General features: G+C 37.2%; 1 protein-coding gene across 1 annotated transcript in view; it reads left to right on the top strand.

Annotated features, from left to right (window-relative positions):
• Positions 1-16995, top strand: part of CSMD1 (CUB and Sushi multiple domains 1) — a 1240345-nt gene that overhangs the window by 1044323 nt on the left and 179027 nt on the right. Inside the window, exons 34-37 of the mRNA XM_026097018.2 lie at positions 1610-1813; positions 2867-2991; positions 3608-3704; positions 9573-9677. Coding sequence (XP_025952803.2) covers positions 1610-1813; positions 2867-2991; positions 3608-3704; positions 9573-9677 — 531 coding nt within the window. The remainder of the gene's footprint in view (positions 1-1609; positions 1814-2866; positions 2992-3607; positions 3705-9572; positions 9678-16995) is intronic.

Below are 16995 nucleotides of genomic sequence, written 5' to 3'. Positions count from 1 at the left end.
AATGAAAATTTCCAGTGTTGTGCTAAAATGTGTTGCATAGTTCATGTTAGCTATAGGACTGGTTTTAATTAATGTTCTATATTCAACTTAAACACAAATGTGAACTTCTAGAGAACCTGCCAGTGCTTGAAACAACTGTACTTAAGTAATTGTAATTTTGGGTAGAGTAAATGACAGTGCAAGAAATGAGAAAAGCATAAAACTAATGATAGGAAAATAAGTATATTTAGGCTCCAAACATCTTCTGCCATACTTAGTGGCCAGGGAGCCACTGGCCAGGTACACACTTGTTGTGTGTGCTGTAGATGTAGGCACATAAGTCGACGTGAGTATTGCTATTTGCTGTTACAAACCAGAAAAGAAAATTAAATTTATGGTCATAAAATAGAATGAAATATAACTGTGGCTTTTTTTGTACTATTCTTAAAACATGGCAGTAGGAATGAAATGTCATGTTTGATGCTCTGCCAAAAAGAAAGTCTGAACCGCATTTAATTTTTTTTTCTATGCCATTCTTTCTGCATTGTTTAAGGGCCAAGTGGCAATCAGTTTTCACAGTGCTAGTTATTCATATTTAGATGTAGTAATCCCTTGAAACTATTTCTTGAAGAAACCAAACTGACCAAACAAAGCTTCTGAACTTGACTCTCACCCAGAAAACTCACTTGTATTTAATGAGATTGTTTCTACATACATTTGTTTTATTTTAATATAAGCCGTAGGTGATATTGTGGCACATATGATACTTCTGTCATTTTTTTCTATCAATATATATCTTTATGTTAGTTTTCAAATTGTGGCATTTACTACCTAACTGTGAAATCACATATAGAAAGATCAACCACCTCAATACACTAGAAGTACACAATGCTAAAACCCCCAAATAAGTCAGTAACTACAAAAAAATGCTTGTAATAAAGAAGTGGCCAGAAATAAGAAAGTCAAAGGGAAAATAAAACCATAGGCTTCTAATGAACTTTTATTATTTTGCCCTTTAAATGTTGCTTAGATTATTTTAAATGTTTCTGTATCACATCAGGTTTATGAATTCTCAGAAACTATTGGTAAAAATAATTGTTGTTGAAATATTTAAAGGGCCTTGAGGGTGGCATTGCTATTTTTGTGTATTGTCCAATATGATAAATATTGGTGTAATAATACATTGTTCTTATTTCTGATTGTCTACAGCATAATATTCTGTTATTCCAAGGAGAAGCCAAAGCTTCCATATTTAATAAGTAAAGTAGGTGATAGGTATTAGTATTCGGTCAGTAAAGAGCATAGTTAAAAACCCCACTGGTCCTCTCATGCCTACGAACATGCTTCAAGTCACTTGCTCTCCAAGCTGCTATGGTATTCACATGGGAGAGAAGTGTTCCTGTAACGTGGCTGTCACAGCTGGTCACAGCTCAAACCCCAAAATCCAGCTAACAGGAATGAAAACATTAGGCCATTCTTTAAGATGACAGGAATAGAACAAGTACATGGAACAAGTAAAATTAAACTCTATCCTATAAGAAACTGTGCATATTTAGTGGTCTGTTTGTTTTTTAGATGATGACTGTCATTTGGGTTCATGGCATCTTTTTTTTTTCTTCTGCTTATGCAGCTGTTCCGCGCACAAGTGATACGCAGTGTAGCTCGATTCCAGAGCCACGGTATGGAAGGAGAATTGGCTCTGAGTTTTCAGCAGGTTCTGTTGTTCGATTTGAATGTAGTCCTGGCTATCTGCTACAAGGCTCCAAAGCTATCCGATGTCGGTCTGTGCCGAATGCCTTAGCTCAGTGGAATGACACAGTACCAAGCTGTGTAGGTAAGCAATTACATTTTTCTGTTCTGTCACACATGTCTCTGAATCAGAATTCAGGAACTATTTCAGAAAATAGTATTTAACACATATGTTCACTCTCCTTAGTTTAATATCAGCCATGCTCAATTTAAAAGAGCAGTTTTCTATATCAAAAAGTAATCGAGTACCAGCTGGTTGGTAGGCAGTATAGTGTTCTGTGTAATGACTTAGATTATATGAACAAGTGTGATGCACATTTTCTTGAACATTTATTTATTTTCATGACTCAGCCACAGTTTGAAATTCTCTAGAAGTGTCTTTAACTGTTGTATTGTACAGTATTTGTGGTATCTTTCTATCACACATAGGAGGATGATTTCTTTTTTCAAGTAGAGGTATAACGTAGAGTTAATGATGACAGCATTGTTACATATAGCTAATTTGCTTCAGTTTGTCACCACGCGTCAAATGAGATAATGTTTAGTACTTTAGATTTATTTGTAAATGTTAAAAGGTTCTCTCCCCCTCCTTATATTTATATCAAAAGCTCATTGCTATTTATAGGAATTTACACTATAGCTAGAGTGTTCCAAGAATACATGTAGGTGACCTGTGGTAGGTTTTCTATGTATTTTGTTTTCTGTTTAGTTTGGTTCTGTTTTCTTGAACCTTAAAGAAGTGATGGTTCATATGGTAAATGTGTAACGTACCACAGTTTTACCAGCTAGGTCCAGTATTAGAACTTTACCATTTTTTGTTGTTGCTCTCAGTAGGACATGATCCTAGGCTATGCGGCTAGGCTGTTCTAACATGCACTCAAAATGAAATTCACTTCTAGGTTGATTATTTGTACAGCTTGTATCATATACTGGGTGTTCTTAGTATACTTTAGAAAACAAAATTGCTTTCTAAAGTTCAGATCATTGCTTACAGCCTATTTATGTTACCAAAAAAACCCCTGTTTATGTTATAAAAGAGAGTTATGATCATTAGCTTATTAGTAAAAATTATTATTACTTTTCTGTTCTGTAAATTGTTTCAGGTATTGTAATAATTCATGATAATACTTCCTTTCAGTGCCATGTAGTGGGAATTTTACTGAACGAAGAGGTACTATTCTGTCACCAGGTTACCCTGAACCTTATGGTAACAGCTTGAATTGTGTGTGGAAAATCATAGTGACTGAAGGATCAGGTATTCAGGCAAGTCTACATTCTGTCAATCATTGAATATTAAGTATTCTGTGGTTTGTTTTTAAAAGTAATTTTTTTTTTTCTCTAGCAGCTTGAGAAAAGAGCAGTCAGTTGGATTGTTTTCTTGTCTACTTGAAACATTTGTGCTTTGTTTTTCTCAGTGTTGTTCATTGGTTAGCTTTATTTTTTTCTTTTCCTCGAGGGCACAAAGGAGAAATAGGTAAGAAGCAGCTTTCTCTTTTCACTGTGTAGAATATTGAGAGCAGGTCCTGATCCTTCAAGCTGGTATGCAAATGTCAACCCTTGCTATCTGTTAGGATTTCACTGAGGCACTTGAGAGGTCTGCAGCTGTCTTGATTATCTTCTCATTTGCACTTTGAGTAATTATTTATAATCATACAACATATGTGCAAAAACATTCTATTTTACCTGGTGCAACATTCATGCTTTGTAAAAGTTTAGAGAACTTAAAAAGTGAACATTTTTCACTCAAGTATTTTTGTTTTGATCTTCTTGTTTATATTTTCTTTGGGTCATATTCTTCTTTTATTTTGCTGTTTTTAGAACATTTCAAAATACATATGATTAGTTGATTTTAAAAATTCTCAGTGGTGGTGTTTTACAGATCCAGGTCATCAGCTTTGCCACTGAACATAATTGGGATTCGCTTGAAATATATGATGGTGGAGATATGACAGCACCGCGTCTTGGGAGCTTTTCAGGTAAGAATATGCTTTGATTTAAACATACAGGGCTATATGTAGGTGTATGAGGGAACATGTGCATGTGTGCTCACACATATCCCCAAAATATAGTTGTATGAAATCTTTCAGAATTCATTACGTAACTGTCTTATTTTGGGTGGGAAGTTTCAAGTGCTGTAAATGTGTCAAAATAAATATCTAAAGAGAAGATTTTCAGAAGCAAAAATGACACTGACATGTTTAGCTTTCATTAGTTGGATTTGAGTGCTATACTTTTAAAAAGTCTTTCTTTCATCTTACCTATTCCTCCAGTAGAGAGGATGTACTGACATAAATTGATACTGACATTCACAGAGCTTCCTTTGATGACTTTGACTTAGCTTATCCTTGTTTTTGCACAAACTCACTGGATCTCAGAGAACAAAACAAACATTACAATTGCAATATAACAAACCATGTCATTTGTTTTTTCACGTGTATATTAGATATACATGGTTTTACTCCTTTTTTTGTAAAATAATTTTTATAGGAAGAGCATATTCTATAAACCAGGCCAAGAGAAATGGAAAACTCATGTGAGATTAAGTGATGAATTATATCCCAGACTCATCATTTCTATCACAAGCCTGATCTGATTCTGGTATAGCTAAAGCATTTTATGGAATTTTGCTTTTCTAGTGATTTCACAAACTTTTAAAGTATAGGTGAGTATTGAATTCCATAAGGAAAGGAATGATTAAATAAAAGATAAACCTCACATTATTTAATTGGATATTGAATTGATTTGAAGTTGCATCTAAACATTTACGTATAATGCTATAACTTTTTATGTTAAATGCTAATAGTTATACTATATATTTAATTGGCAGCAAGGAAGATAGTGATCATGGAATGTGATCAGCTTTTGACAATTTAAATGTGTGACTTTTTTTTGGTGTGTTGGATAAAGAATTGATCAAATGATTCATTTAACAACATTCCATTTAACAACACTCAAGGCTCAAAATACTCCCTTATTCTAAACCGAAAGTGTGTCATCTTGCTTCCTAATTTCCTGGAAAACTGAAGACAGTTTTTTGTATTAGAAATATTTTACTGGAAATAGAGTAGCAGAGATTTATTTGTGAATTTATGTCTTTTATATAATGAACGTCAGACTTTATATGAAGAATATGTTCGTGTGTAGGAAAGGCTTAATAAACAGTATTTAAACATGACGCGAAACCTGCTGTCCTCAAAACTGAACGTGAAATGTGAGACTGAAACAGAATTCTGACTTTCAGGTGTAATTTCATAAGTAATAAAATTCAGTAGATAGCATTTCTTTCTCAGTAAATCTTGCACACCAACATTGCTTCCAGGTTATGCTGATTCACTCTAAAATTCAGCTGTCTTGTAAATATGCATTCAGAATGCATAACTGCACATCGTATTACTAAGAACTTATGAAACTGTGCTGTTAATCAATATGAGAGGGTTGTTTGGGGTAGGTGAATCCATCGGAGTCTGTTGCCTTTGCAGAACTTCATAAAGGTAGCTAACTATACCATTTCCTTCATGTCAGGGCGCTGTGCGGGCTGGTGGCTCCTCGTGGCCGCGGCGGTGGTGTCGGGGCTGCTGGCGGGGCCCGTCCCCCCATCCCGAGGCAGCAGGGCCAAGGGGAGCTGGGCAGCTCCAGCCCCGGGGGGCGTTGGGCTGGGGCTGGGGGTCCCGTGGCCAGGCAGGGCTGGGCCGTGGCGGTGCTGGAGACGGCACTGCTGCGGCATTACGGGACAGCGACCCACGGCCCCAGGCTGCGCTGAGGTGGGGCTGGGGCTGGGCGATGGAGGGAGGCCAGGGGGCAGGGACTGGGAGGGCTGGGGGGTGGGCCCTCATGGCCTGGACACATTGCCTTGTTCTTTTTGGATTAATCCTGTGGGTCATCATCTATCAGGGCATGGCAGCAATATCAGGGCTTTTTTTTTTTCCTTATGCTGCAGCAATGTTTCGGTTGTGAGGATGCTGTTTTAGGAGAAGGTAACAGAGGCTTTGTAAACAAGCTGTGGCACAGTCCTTAGGCCACCTGATAGCAGACATAAAGATACCTGGTACGCTGCCTTCCTGGTGGCAGAAAACAGGGGTTTTCATGCAGCCATCTCGACAAGATGCTGCTGTAGATATGACTGATGTATTGAACACCATTAGGAGCTTTCTCAAAGCATTTATTAGTGAGATGGAAAGGAGAAATTTCTGTGCCCATCCACTGCTGACAGGTGATGCCTTTTGGTGATCAAACTTTCTTTTTAAGAGCAGGTTTTCTGGACAACGCTAGATAGTACCTTTTATAATACCCAGAGGCATTTAGAGTAATTGGAATACTCTGTATTATGATTGTTTTCAGTATTACTGGTCCATCAAAGTAGAGCTGGTGGCTCATGAGCAAGTGAAAATAACGTTGCCTTTAGAAAAAGATCATCAAAATATTTTCTCAGTCTTTTATAGCAGTTGCTGTATACAAGCAATACCATCTGCAGACTAAATACAGGTATGGCAGATTTTTGGTTCATGAAGCTTGGTTGCCTTTCCAAATGCTTAAATGGAACAGGATCAGTAATGGGACAGCGAGAAAGTTAATTCTTTTCTTCTTATTACTGATCCATTTTACAATGAACAGAAGAGTCTCCAGGTTTACATAATAGCCTTATGCCTGGAAAAGAATTTGGTTATACTCAGAGATTGTTTTAAGAGATTGAATCTCAATCTCTTAACTCTCTCATTTTGGAAGGTCACAATTTTTCAAAACAGAATAGAAATTTATTTGCTATATTGTGCAAGTTTGCCAAAACTGGCATTGCTTTTTCTCCTACAGACGAACTATACTTCATATTTTGAATCATGATTTAGGTTTCCTTGTTTTCAATAAGCATCCTGCTTTCAAAAAAGACGTCAGTTTATTTAGAAATACAGCGTTACACTAAAATTTTCCTAAATGATAATCGGGTTATATTTGCATTCCTTACCAGGTGTCTGATCTTCTACACTTGTCCTTAAAAGTTGTAGTCTCTCATTTTCCAGTTCTTCAGTCCAGCATGGGGATCTTCCATCCAAGAATTTTTTTTTTATCTCTTCTAAAGCCTGCATTTGTTATAAGTCTACAAACTTGTTAACCGAATGTAGAAATACTCGGTACTTATAGCTCAGTAATTGCAGTTCCTACAGAGGGCCTGCCTATTGAGCCAGAAATGGAAAAAATGCTTATAACACTTGCATAACTGTCAGGCATCCCGAGAATGTTTGTAACTGTGCTGCCAAATGTGTCACAGTATGGCGTTGTGACAGAGTGGAAATTTCTTGGACTGAGGACAGAAAGTCATTCATTAATATGCCAAAGTTAAGTCTGTTGTGGACTTCTTAATGAAGGTTGTAGACATAGCAGCTGACTGAGAGGATATTCTTGACAAACATACTGCCTTTGCCCTGAGAGTGTTGGATGAAGCTCCTGACCGTGCAAGTCTGAACCTAAATGAGAAGTCTTTTTAAATAATACAGAGAAACAAACAAAAATGTGGAAACAAGCCCAAAAAAGCAGCAGTGTTTAGAATTACTAGTTTAGGACTGGTGCTTCATCTGACTATTGCATATATAAAATCTGAAAATCTGAAAAAAATATGACTGAATATAGCTACAACTCCATTCAAAATTGGAAATGCAGGTAATACCTGACATTCCTGTACATACGTATATACACTCAGACATATATGCAGAAAGCATACAAATGGATCAGTCATTAAGGCTGACTGATATCTGCAGAATCTACTGTTACAATGATAGTGAAATTTAGAAAGAATTTAAGTACCCGTCTTAAAGGAAATGATCCATACTCTGTGGCTGTGCTAACCCAAGAAATGCCTAAAATGACCATTAGTCTCCCTTTTTAGCCTGGAAGTTTCTTAAATACCTAGACAATCTTTTGCACATGCACAATAGTGCTCATCCCTGGAATGAGGCACATCATTGTTTTCTGTTGTTATTGCTAAAGCTTGAAAGTGATAGTGGACATAATTTTCCAAGATAACATCATAATAAAACATTAATTCACAAATAGAAGTCTGTTGCTCATTCCCTTTTAAACCTTTCAGGAGGCAAACCCACATTTACTGTCTTGTAGGAGAGTTTCCCTTTTTTCTGTATTAAACCAAGAGATTGAGAAGTGAATTGAGAAGTGTAACCCTTCTATCCATCTGAATGTTAGATGTCTGCCGTGTAGATATCTACACTTAAGCTGTTATTCATAAAATCTCCTACTTCTGCCATGAATTACTGCTTCTCTCCATTGATGATAAAGGGAGTACAGGCAACCAGCACACACTGACATTGCATCTGGTCACTGCACTGAAACTTATCTTACCTGCTCAATCTGCCTGATCCCAGAAGAAGTAGAGACTGACAAGCCATCGATGAAATTTCTTTTAGCTATGCCATTGAATGTGGCAATTCTGAGAATTAAAAACTCTAGCCTCAGGTTTGCTCACAGTGCAATACGATATATGTTAAATGTTAGTACATTCTACAAAGGAACAAAAAGTGCATATAGAAGTGCACAGAACTGCCAGAAGAGCAATTTTGTAAAGTCAAGAGGATAGTAATTCTGACTCAGCATCCTTACTTGCACTGAGGAAGGCACCTTAATCATCCTTTAATGTGCTCCAGATTTTATATGGGTGCTGTGAAACCTCCTCTCTCCTGGAAGATGTTTTACTATTTTTTGTATTCCACTGTGAATATTGTGCAACATGGACATTCTGTGCTATCTCTGAATTTCCATACTTGGAGCTTCCATGTCAAACAATCAAACCTTCCTTGAAGGACTACAGTGTATTAAGTCCATTTTATTATCTTTTTAGCTCCTCACCATTTATGTCAAGATTTTATTTAATACAGTTTTAGCTTAGTAATTTTTTACCTTTTCCTAGTTGGACTGTAGAATTATGAAGGTAATTTTTTCTAGTGTGTCTTTTCAAGCCTAAGTTTAAAAGTTATATCTAGCCTGATCACAGTTGCTATAGAAGAAGCAAATGCCTCACAAGAAATGAAAATATTTCTTATGCAACCACTGTTGAAGTTCATGAGTCACTTGATACAGTCTTTAAGGGCATACCCATAGAAAATGATGGACTTTTTAACCTGAGTAGATGTGCCAGCTTTAGACTGTAGAACATGAGTTACATACTAGTTATATGGCGACAAAGAAAATATAGTGTTGGACTTAGCAATGCTAGTGACCAAGAATGTGTCCAGGGTTAGTGATAAGCTTGTTGTATAGCATGTGCTGAAGTCAGTGACACTGCAATTGAGCTATTGTTATTTGAATTAGCTAGATGAAGCTTTTTTGTTTGTTCGTTTTCTTTTTTTTTTTGAAACGTTGCACTCATATCTTCATTCCCTATTTCTGCATACCCTCAGAATTAGAATAAATGGTTGCTATGTTATTGTGGGAAGAAGGCATAAAGAGGACACAGAGAAAAGGTCTAGACTGTTTCATTCTGTGCTGCTGTTTTTTTTATACATGTGGGAAAAAGTCAAATGAAGTTGAGTTTGATCTCATAATCAAATCCTTTACTTAAGTAACTTTTTCTATTGAAGTCAACAGGGTTTCATCTGAACATGATGGGATCTACTTTGATTATACTTACGTAGCCACTTGGTATCACAACTTGTAATCAAAACCTTTTGGCAGCTTCGGTAGAAAGCAAAACAGAATGTTTGAGATTTTTGTGAACATAATGAGAAGAAAATGAGCCTGTCTGATTCAGTCTTGCTTATGTCTATTCAATATAAAACTCTGCATATGTGTTCTCTTTAAAAATCACCATGCAACAGTGTATTTCACAACTTTTATTTTTCCAGGTACAACTGTGCCAGCATTGTTGAATAGCACCTCCAATCAGCTTTATCTGCATTTTCATTCTGACATTAGTGTGGCAGCAGCTGGTTTTCACCTGGAATACAAAAGTAAGACTGCTTGCTCTTTGAATCTTTCTCAGGAAAAAACATGTGTATGGAAAGGGAAAGAGAGAGCTCATGTTTTTTTCCTCCCTAACCAAGCTCTAATCATTATGACCCTGATATAAATGATATCTATTATACAGAAATTTTAAACAAAGGGACATTTGAAATTAGTGAAGATCAGATTTCACAAATCAGAAGCTTAAACCAAATCAACCTGACAATTCAGAACAATATTTTAACAATGTGGTTTTTTAGTATGTTTATTTTTTTTCAATTTATTTCAACTTTGTTCTGTAATTTAGAAAACTAAAAATATAAGGGCTACTTTTACAGTTGGGAATGCATAAAAACAGAACAGATAACCTTTTTTTCCTATTCATTCATGCATATATTTATTCCTTTCTTTCCATCAAATCCTTCCCTTCACCAAATTGCTGTAATTATAATAAACAGCATAATAATCCCAGAGGTACAAGAAAACACTACATTTGGTAGTAAATCATTGGTGGCATGAGCAGAAGATGGTTAATGGCAAATTCTTCAGTATATCATATTTTCATATTTTTTATGTTTTGTGAGGAACTTAGTTCTAAACTACAGAGATTTGGTGTTGTAGAAAACTTCAGTGGGTAACCTCACATAATCATGTTTAATTCAAGTACATTCTTGTTATTCCCTGTCTCAAAAATTTTTAATGCAATATAATAGTAGTAAATTCAGTACGTGTTTGTATGGTATTCCTTTTAACTGGACATAGTTATTGCTAAGAATATTCGACTCTTTTAAAAATAAATATGAGGGTGAGTTAATACTGTGATGAGTTAACACTGTGATGAAGGTCAGAAAGTAAATCCTCCTTAGTTTTCAAATATGAATATTCTTTATTTTCTTACAAGATGGAATTTAAAAATTTTCTTGAAAAAGGAGTTTTGTTATATATTATATGCATTCATGTCTTCATGACTTAAAATATTAACATTGTTATTCATCTTTTTAAGAAGTCAATATGAGTTAGCAAAGATGTGAATGGTCTTTAATAATCACTACTTAGAATTAAGAATAAAAATTTTATAAAATATAAACATGTACATACTTTTGAGAGACCATATTTTCAGCTGATGACAAATATTTTTAACTAAACATAATCCACAAGATAGTCTCACATTTTCATTTAGTTTCTTGTTATTGCAAGCATTTATATGCAAGCATGTTGTAATTTTTTTAAATGTGATCATTCTAATGATGATGTAGAATAAGAATATGAACGTTACTTATGCAGACTTAATACACTTATTAAGTGTTTCAGAATCTGCTATTTTGACACAGGGTTTTTTTTTAATAGTTTGCCTTTTACCTCTTGCACCATCTTTCCATGATTTCTTAAGGTGCCATCGTTCCTGGGGAAGACATTTTAATTTTCTGGAGTAAAAATAAGCATAGTCTTGTCTTATTAATGGTGCTTTCGATTTTGGCAACACAAGTGTGTTACTATAAAATTGATTTTATTAAGCTGAGCATGTAGAAATTATTTTTACTTCCTAAGCAAATGATGTTTCTAAATACAGCATCTGGTTGCTCTTCTGAGTTTCTTCTCTAGCCTTGTTTTCGTAGATCATTAAATATTTTTTCTTGCATGTGGTCCAAAGAGATCTTTTCCCTTCTATACTCTTTTGATTTAATCTAATCATGTTACAGTACACATCCTTCCCTCTGACAACTATGTTACTTTTGATACCCCCTTTTAACATTTGCCTTGCAAGGACAGAATACACATTCAGCTGAAACCATCTAAGTTGCTAGGAGCAGATACAATGATTGATTCAGGCATCTACAAATCAGATAAAGGCAGTGACCACACTTTAAAGTGCTAGAATCCAGTATTTAAAGTTAAGGTACTCTATCACTGATAGAATTGAACACATTAAAAGGACAATCTTAAAATCATCTGTGCTTAGCTGAAACCGAGTTGGTAGCTAAAAGAGAATTCAGAACGTACAGAGGTGTTTGAACTTCCACCCTGCTCTCTAGTTTATGAGGTCAGGCATGAGAAAATGGCACATTTTTTTATCCTGGATATGTGTTTTGAGAGTAGGTATTTAAAATTATTTTATATTTATTTTTAGATATTTGAGTAATGTTGATTCTTTTTCTTTCAGAAGCATGTTGCTGGTGATGGCTCAAAGGTTAGAGCACTGTTACAGAATATAGGAGATCCAGGTTGAATTCTCTTCTCAGCAAGAAGAGATTCAATCCCCCATCTTCTGAATCTAAGAAATATATTTTAATGATCAGGCTGTAGATGAAGTAGGGTTAGGGTGTCCATCACCTATTGTCGAAATTGAAGTACAGTGATGCATAAGGCTAGAAGGAGAGAAGACAATCAAAATGATGAAACCATAGCCTTGCAGCACATTTGAAAATATGAACAGTGGGTAGAAATCCTAGTTTCCAGTGTCTCTTCTCAGGCTTATGTTTATGTGATTTTTTTTTTCTGTATCTTAAATTTATGGCATACTGCAATGTAACTTTACAAGGTCTGTCATTTGAAGAGAAAATTGAAAATTTTTAAGTGTTAATAAGCACTTTGTTTTTAATTATGTTGCTTTTATATTTCTTTTTTTTCCTGTATTTTATGCCAATAATGTTACTTAGAGTGAAGAAAAAGTTATTTTTGTTATGTCTGTATCCTTAGAGTTGCTCTGGATTTCAGCTGGTCATCTGAGAAATATTTATCTGTTTCACAGAAAAATAAGAAAATATATATTTCAATATTTCAATTATTAAACTATAAAAACACATTTTAGACATTTCTATAAACACTTTTATGACAGTCAGCATCTAGTCCAACCTCCTGATCAAGACAAGGGCAGCTATGAGGTCACACCAGGTCACTCAGGGCTTTATCCAGCATGGTCTTGAAAATCCCCAAGGATGGAGACTGTGCAATTATGCTGGGCAACCTGCTCCACTGCTTGACTGTCCTCACAGTTCAAAAAGTTTTTCCTTATACCCAGACTGAAACTCTCATTTCAACTTCTCCCTGTTGTCTCTCGTCCTCCCACCATGCACAGCTATGAAGAGCATGGCTCTACCTTGCTGATGATTCTCCCCAAAGCTATCTCTTCTCCAGGCTGCATAAGCCAAGTCTGTGAGACTGTCCTCACAGGCCAAGTGTTCCAGCCCCTAAACGTCTTGGCAGCCCTCCAAAGAACTCACCAGTTTATTATCATCCTTGTACTTGTGAGGGGGACAAAAACTGGACACTATTCTGGATGTGATATAACAGCTATTCAATAGAGGAGGATAATACTTTGCCTTGATATACTGGCTGTCCTGCAAGGGCACACTGCTGACTCATGTTCACCCTACTGTCTAATCAAAACCTCCAGGACCTTCTCAGCAGAGCTGCTCCCACAGCCAGTCAGTCCCCAGCCTACACTGTTGCAAGGGGTGCTTCTGTCCCAGGTGCAGGACTTTGCCTTTGTCCTTGTTGAATTTCATCAGGTTCCTGTCAGGCCTTTCTGCCAGCCTCTGAATGGCAGCCCTGCCCTGGAATGCATTCACTTCCCTCTCTCCTCCTGCCGCCCCCAGGCTGGTGAGGCTGCACTCCAGTGCCTCCTCATTGATAAATGTGTTGAACAGGACAGGTCTCAGGACAGACCCATACAGCCCTCACCCCTACAGACCCATTAACCACTACTACCCTCTGAGTCTGACCATCTGATGAGTTTTCTACCCCATCTAGTTGTCCATCTATTCTGGACTATAGTGTCCAAACTTAGCAACAAAAATATTGTGAGAAATAGTGTCAAAAGAGTTTCTCAGGTAGGGGTAAATGACATCCACTGCTGAGCAGCCTGTAGTACCCCGCATCATCCTTTCACTCTTTTTTGAAGATTGGTGTCATATCTGCTTTTGTCCAGTTATTGGGGACCTCCCCTGATCTTTGTAACCTTTCTGAAGTGATTGAGAGCAGCCTACTGATGACATCAGCCAGCTCTCTCAGCACCTTTGGATGCAGCCTGTCTGGTCCCATGCACTTGTATTGTCCAGGCACTCTCAAGTAACCCCAGACTCGATCCTCATCCACTCTTGGTACCTCTACCTTTACCCCTGCCACTAAGCACAGAAGCCTGGGAGGCCTTTTTGGTGAATACTGAGGCAAAGAAACCATTGAGGACCTCAGTCTTTTCAATGTCTGCTGTCACTAAATCACATTCCTCTTGCAGCAGTGGGCCCACATTTTCCTTGTCAGCCTTTTACTAATAATATAGTGATAGCAGCTCATGTTGCCTTTGATGTCCCTTGCAAGTATCAAGTCCAGTTGAGACCTGCCTGGCTTGGTAATATTTCTAAAATTCCTTCTTAGTAAGTTGTCCCTGCTTTCACTGCCTGTATACTGCATTTTTGTACTGGAGCTCAGCAATGAGTGCTGTGCTTAGCCATCCAGTCTCCTGGTACATCTAATAGTCTTCCTGAGTATCAGGATGAACCATTCTTGTGCTTTAAGCATGCTGTACTTAAAGACCTGTCAGCTTTCCTGAGCTCCTTTGCTTTTCTAAGTTGCATCCCTTGAGATCCCACCTACCACTTCTCAAAATAAGGTAAAGTCTGCACCTGAAATCGAGTCAGATGTTTGCCTTCCTCACAACTCACAGGATTTTTAACTCCACTATTTCATGCTTGGCCAAAGCTGCCATTATCACATCTCCAGCTAGTTTGTTTGTGCATCATCCTGTCTGTCCCATCCAGTACCTGTACCAAGAAGTTATCCCTGACATCCTCCAGAAAACTCCCGAATTGCATGTGTCCCACTGTATTGCCCTTTCAGCTGATGTCAGGGAGGTTAAAGTCCCAAATAAGAAGCAGGATCTACGATATAGAGATTCCCCCCACTTGTTTAGAAAGGGTTTTGCCTGCTTCTTCATCCTGATTGAGTGGTCAGTAATACATTCCCACCACAATGTCACCCTCACTGGCCTCTTCTCTGATCCTGACCTGCAAGCTCTCAGGCTGTTAGAGCCAGCCTGTCATCCATCCCATAAAGAAGTGCCATACATTTTATCTGTCCCTTCACATAGAAGACTACCCCTCCTGCCAGCTTTCTTAGCTGTCTTTCCTGAAAAACTTGCATCTGTCCACCACAGCACTCCCATCGTGTGGGCTGTCCCACCACATCTCAGTTATTCCAGTGATGTTGCAGTCCTGCGACTGCGCATGGAGCTCTGGTTCATCCTTCTTAATTCCCAGGCTGGGTGTATTTGTGTAGGTATACTTGAGGCAAGTGTCCTTGCACGCTGTTTTACATTCCCTGAGGCTCTTCTGACCACTGCGCACCCTTTGCTTTCCACCCCATCTGCTTTTCCTCAATGAATTGGGACTTGTAATCCTCCTCCTCCTCCTCCGCAGTTGGTTAACCTGTTGGCAAAAATACTTTTGCCCTACTTCGTCAGTTGGATCCTGTAGTCATTGTTTCACAAAGAGGGTCTTGTGGTTGTAAAAGCTAAAGTTAACCCACAGGACCTACCTGTTCCTTCCCAAGCCTTTTCCCTTCATCTGCAGTAAAAGTACAATTCCATCTGAAATTTAAAGAAGTATGTGTTTATTCTAAGAAGTTACAGTACAATGAACATTTTCAAGTTCAATTTTATTATCTTTTATTGTATCAATTTTATTATCTCTGTGACTCCTGAACAAGTGTATTCTGTTAACAAGTAAAAAAGTGTTTGGGATCATGAAAGGTCAGCTGGATTTATGCTTTTGTTTGTCTCCTAATTCCCAGTCCTACAACTGCGCTCTGTTAAAACTTCTACAGATTTCACTAGTGCCAATATTTCAAGGCCAGAGTTTTTTAGAAGTGTAACTAAGTACAGGTTGAAGGTAGCAAGATTCCGCATTCAAAGTTCAGTTGACTATTCTGTTGACATTCTAGCAGGAAAGAATAATTTGCTTTCTGTTGTGGTTGTATGATCTTTGCAGGGCTAGTAGGAGTATAGTATGTCTGTGACTGTGGATACAGAAACTGAGCAAATCCCCACAACAAGAATATTCTGTTTTTATATTTTTACTTTATAATTTTAGATCAAGGAAGGATCATAGAAGGAAATACATTCCACTGTAGCAAAATGCAGATATTGCTAGTGTTTGATTATGAATTCTTAGGTCTGTGATCATTAATTCATGTACACTTCGAAGCAGGGTTGGGTAAATAGATAGATTTCTTTGGTTCAGAAGTCAGTCTAAAGTTTGGAACAAAAATGTACTATTGGTTTACTTGATTTTTGTGGAGGGGTTGTCTTACTAAAGAAAACACAAAAATGTTTGGTCCCTGGGAAAAAAATCATTCAACATGAAATGCTATGTTTGAACATCTGTTATCTACAAGAAAAGCAAAAGAAAATGAGGGCTAGATTCATAGTACTTCACAATAAAGTGCTCTGTGGCTGTAACATTCAGCTGTGGTATTATAGGCCTCAGTTCAATTCCTTCCTCTTCCTGCAGAAATTTAAACTTTGAGGTCACAGGTCCCAGCAGTCATAACAAGGTTCCTCGGTATCTACCTTTAAGGCTGTTCTACTCCGTGTGACTGACTAAGCAGCTGTAGCTGTAGACCGATGTAACCTAGTCATTTAGCTTGGGATGTTTGTGTGTTAGGCATCAAGAACACGGTTGGTAGTCCAAGATAAGCAGTCTTTTTCTTTCAAGTAGTCACTTTCATTCCTGTGTGTCGATTCAACATCTTTTATAAAGGACCATAATGCTGATGATTGGTGTTTTCATGTGCTGCCATAACACAAACGGTGAAAAAGCCTTGTATGTTAACTTTGAGCCTGCAGTGTGTGCTCTGGGCAGTATATCTTAATGAAAACTTCCTCTTTAGGTACATTCCATAATCCCCTGGCCAACCCCACATTTAATAATTCAGTTTGTTTATGTAAACCATGCTCACCAAATAATATAGTAAACAGGTTAATAGATGGTGAAAGAAGTCTTCTAACACTAATTTGTATGTTAGGGTCGAGCTGATGATTTAGGGTTGGGTTTTTTTACAGAACTCAGATACATGAACTCACTCAAATTAAAAGAAATAATTGGCCAGTGCTTTAGAAAAATTTTTTTCTGTTCATAACATAAATGTAAGTATTATAGAGAACCACTGTGTGGCATTGTTTCTTGTTATTTCAGAAGTGCTCTAGGTGTTAAACCGGTTTCAGTAACCTGTTATGAAAAACAAAATAGTAAAAATATGTAACAGATAACTGTAGGAAAGACAGAAATTAATCATTTAAACTGATCTTTCACATGCATGTTTTTCTTCCCC

This window comes from Dromaius novaehollandiae, chromosome 3, assembly GCF_036370855.1.
Source record: "Dromaius novaehollandiae isolate bDroNov1 chromosome 3, bDroNov1.hap1, whole genome shotgun sequence".
In the NCBI taxonomy this organism is placed as follows: Eukaryota; Metazoa; Chordata; class Aves; order Casuariiformes; family Dromaiidae; genus Dromaius; species Dromaius novaehollandiae.
This window is presented reverse-complemented; position numbering and strand designations above follow the sequence as displayed.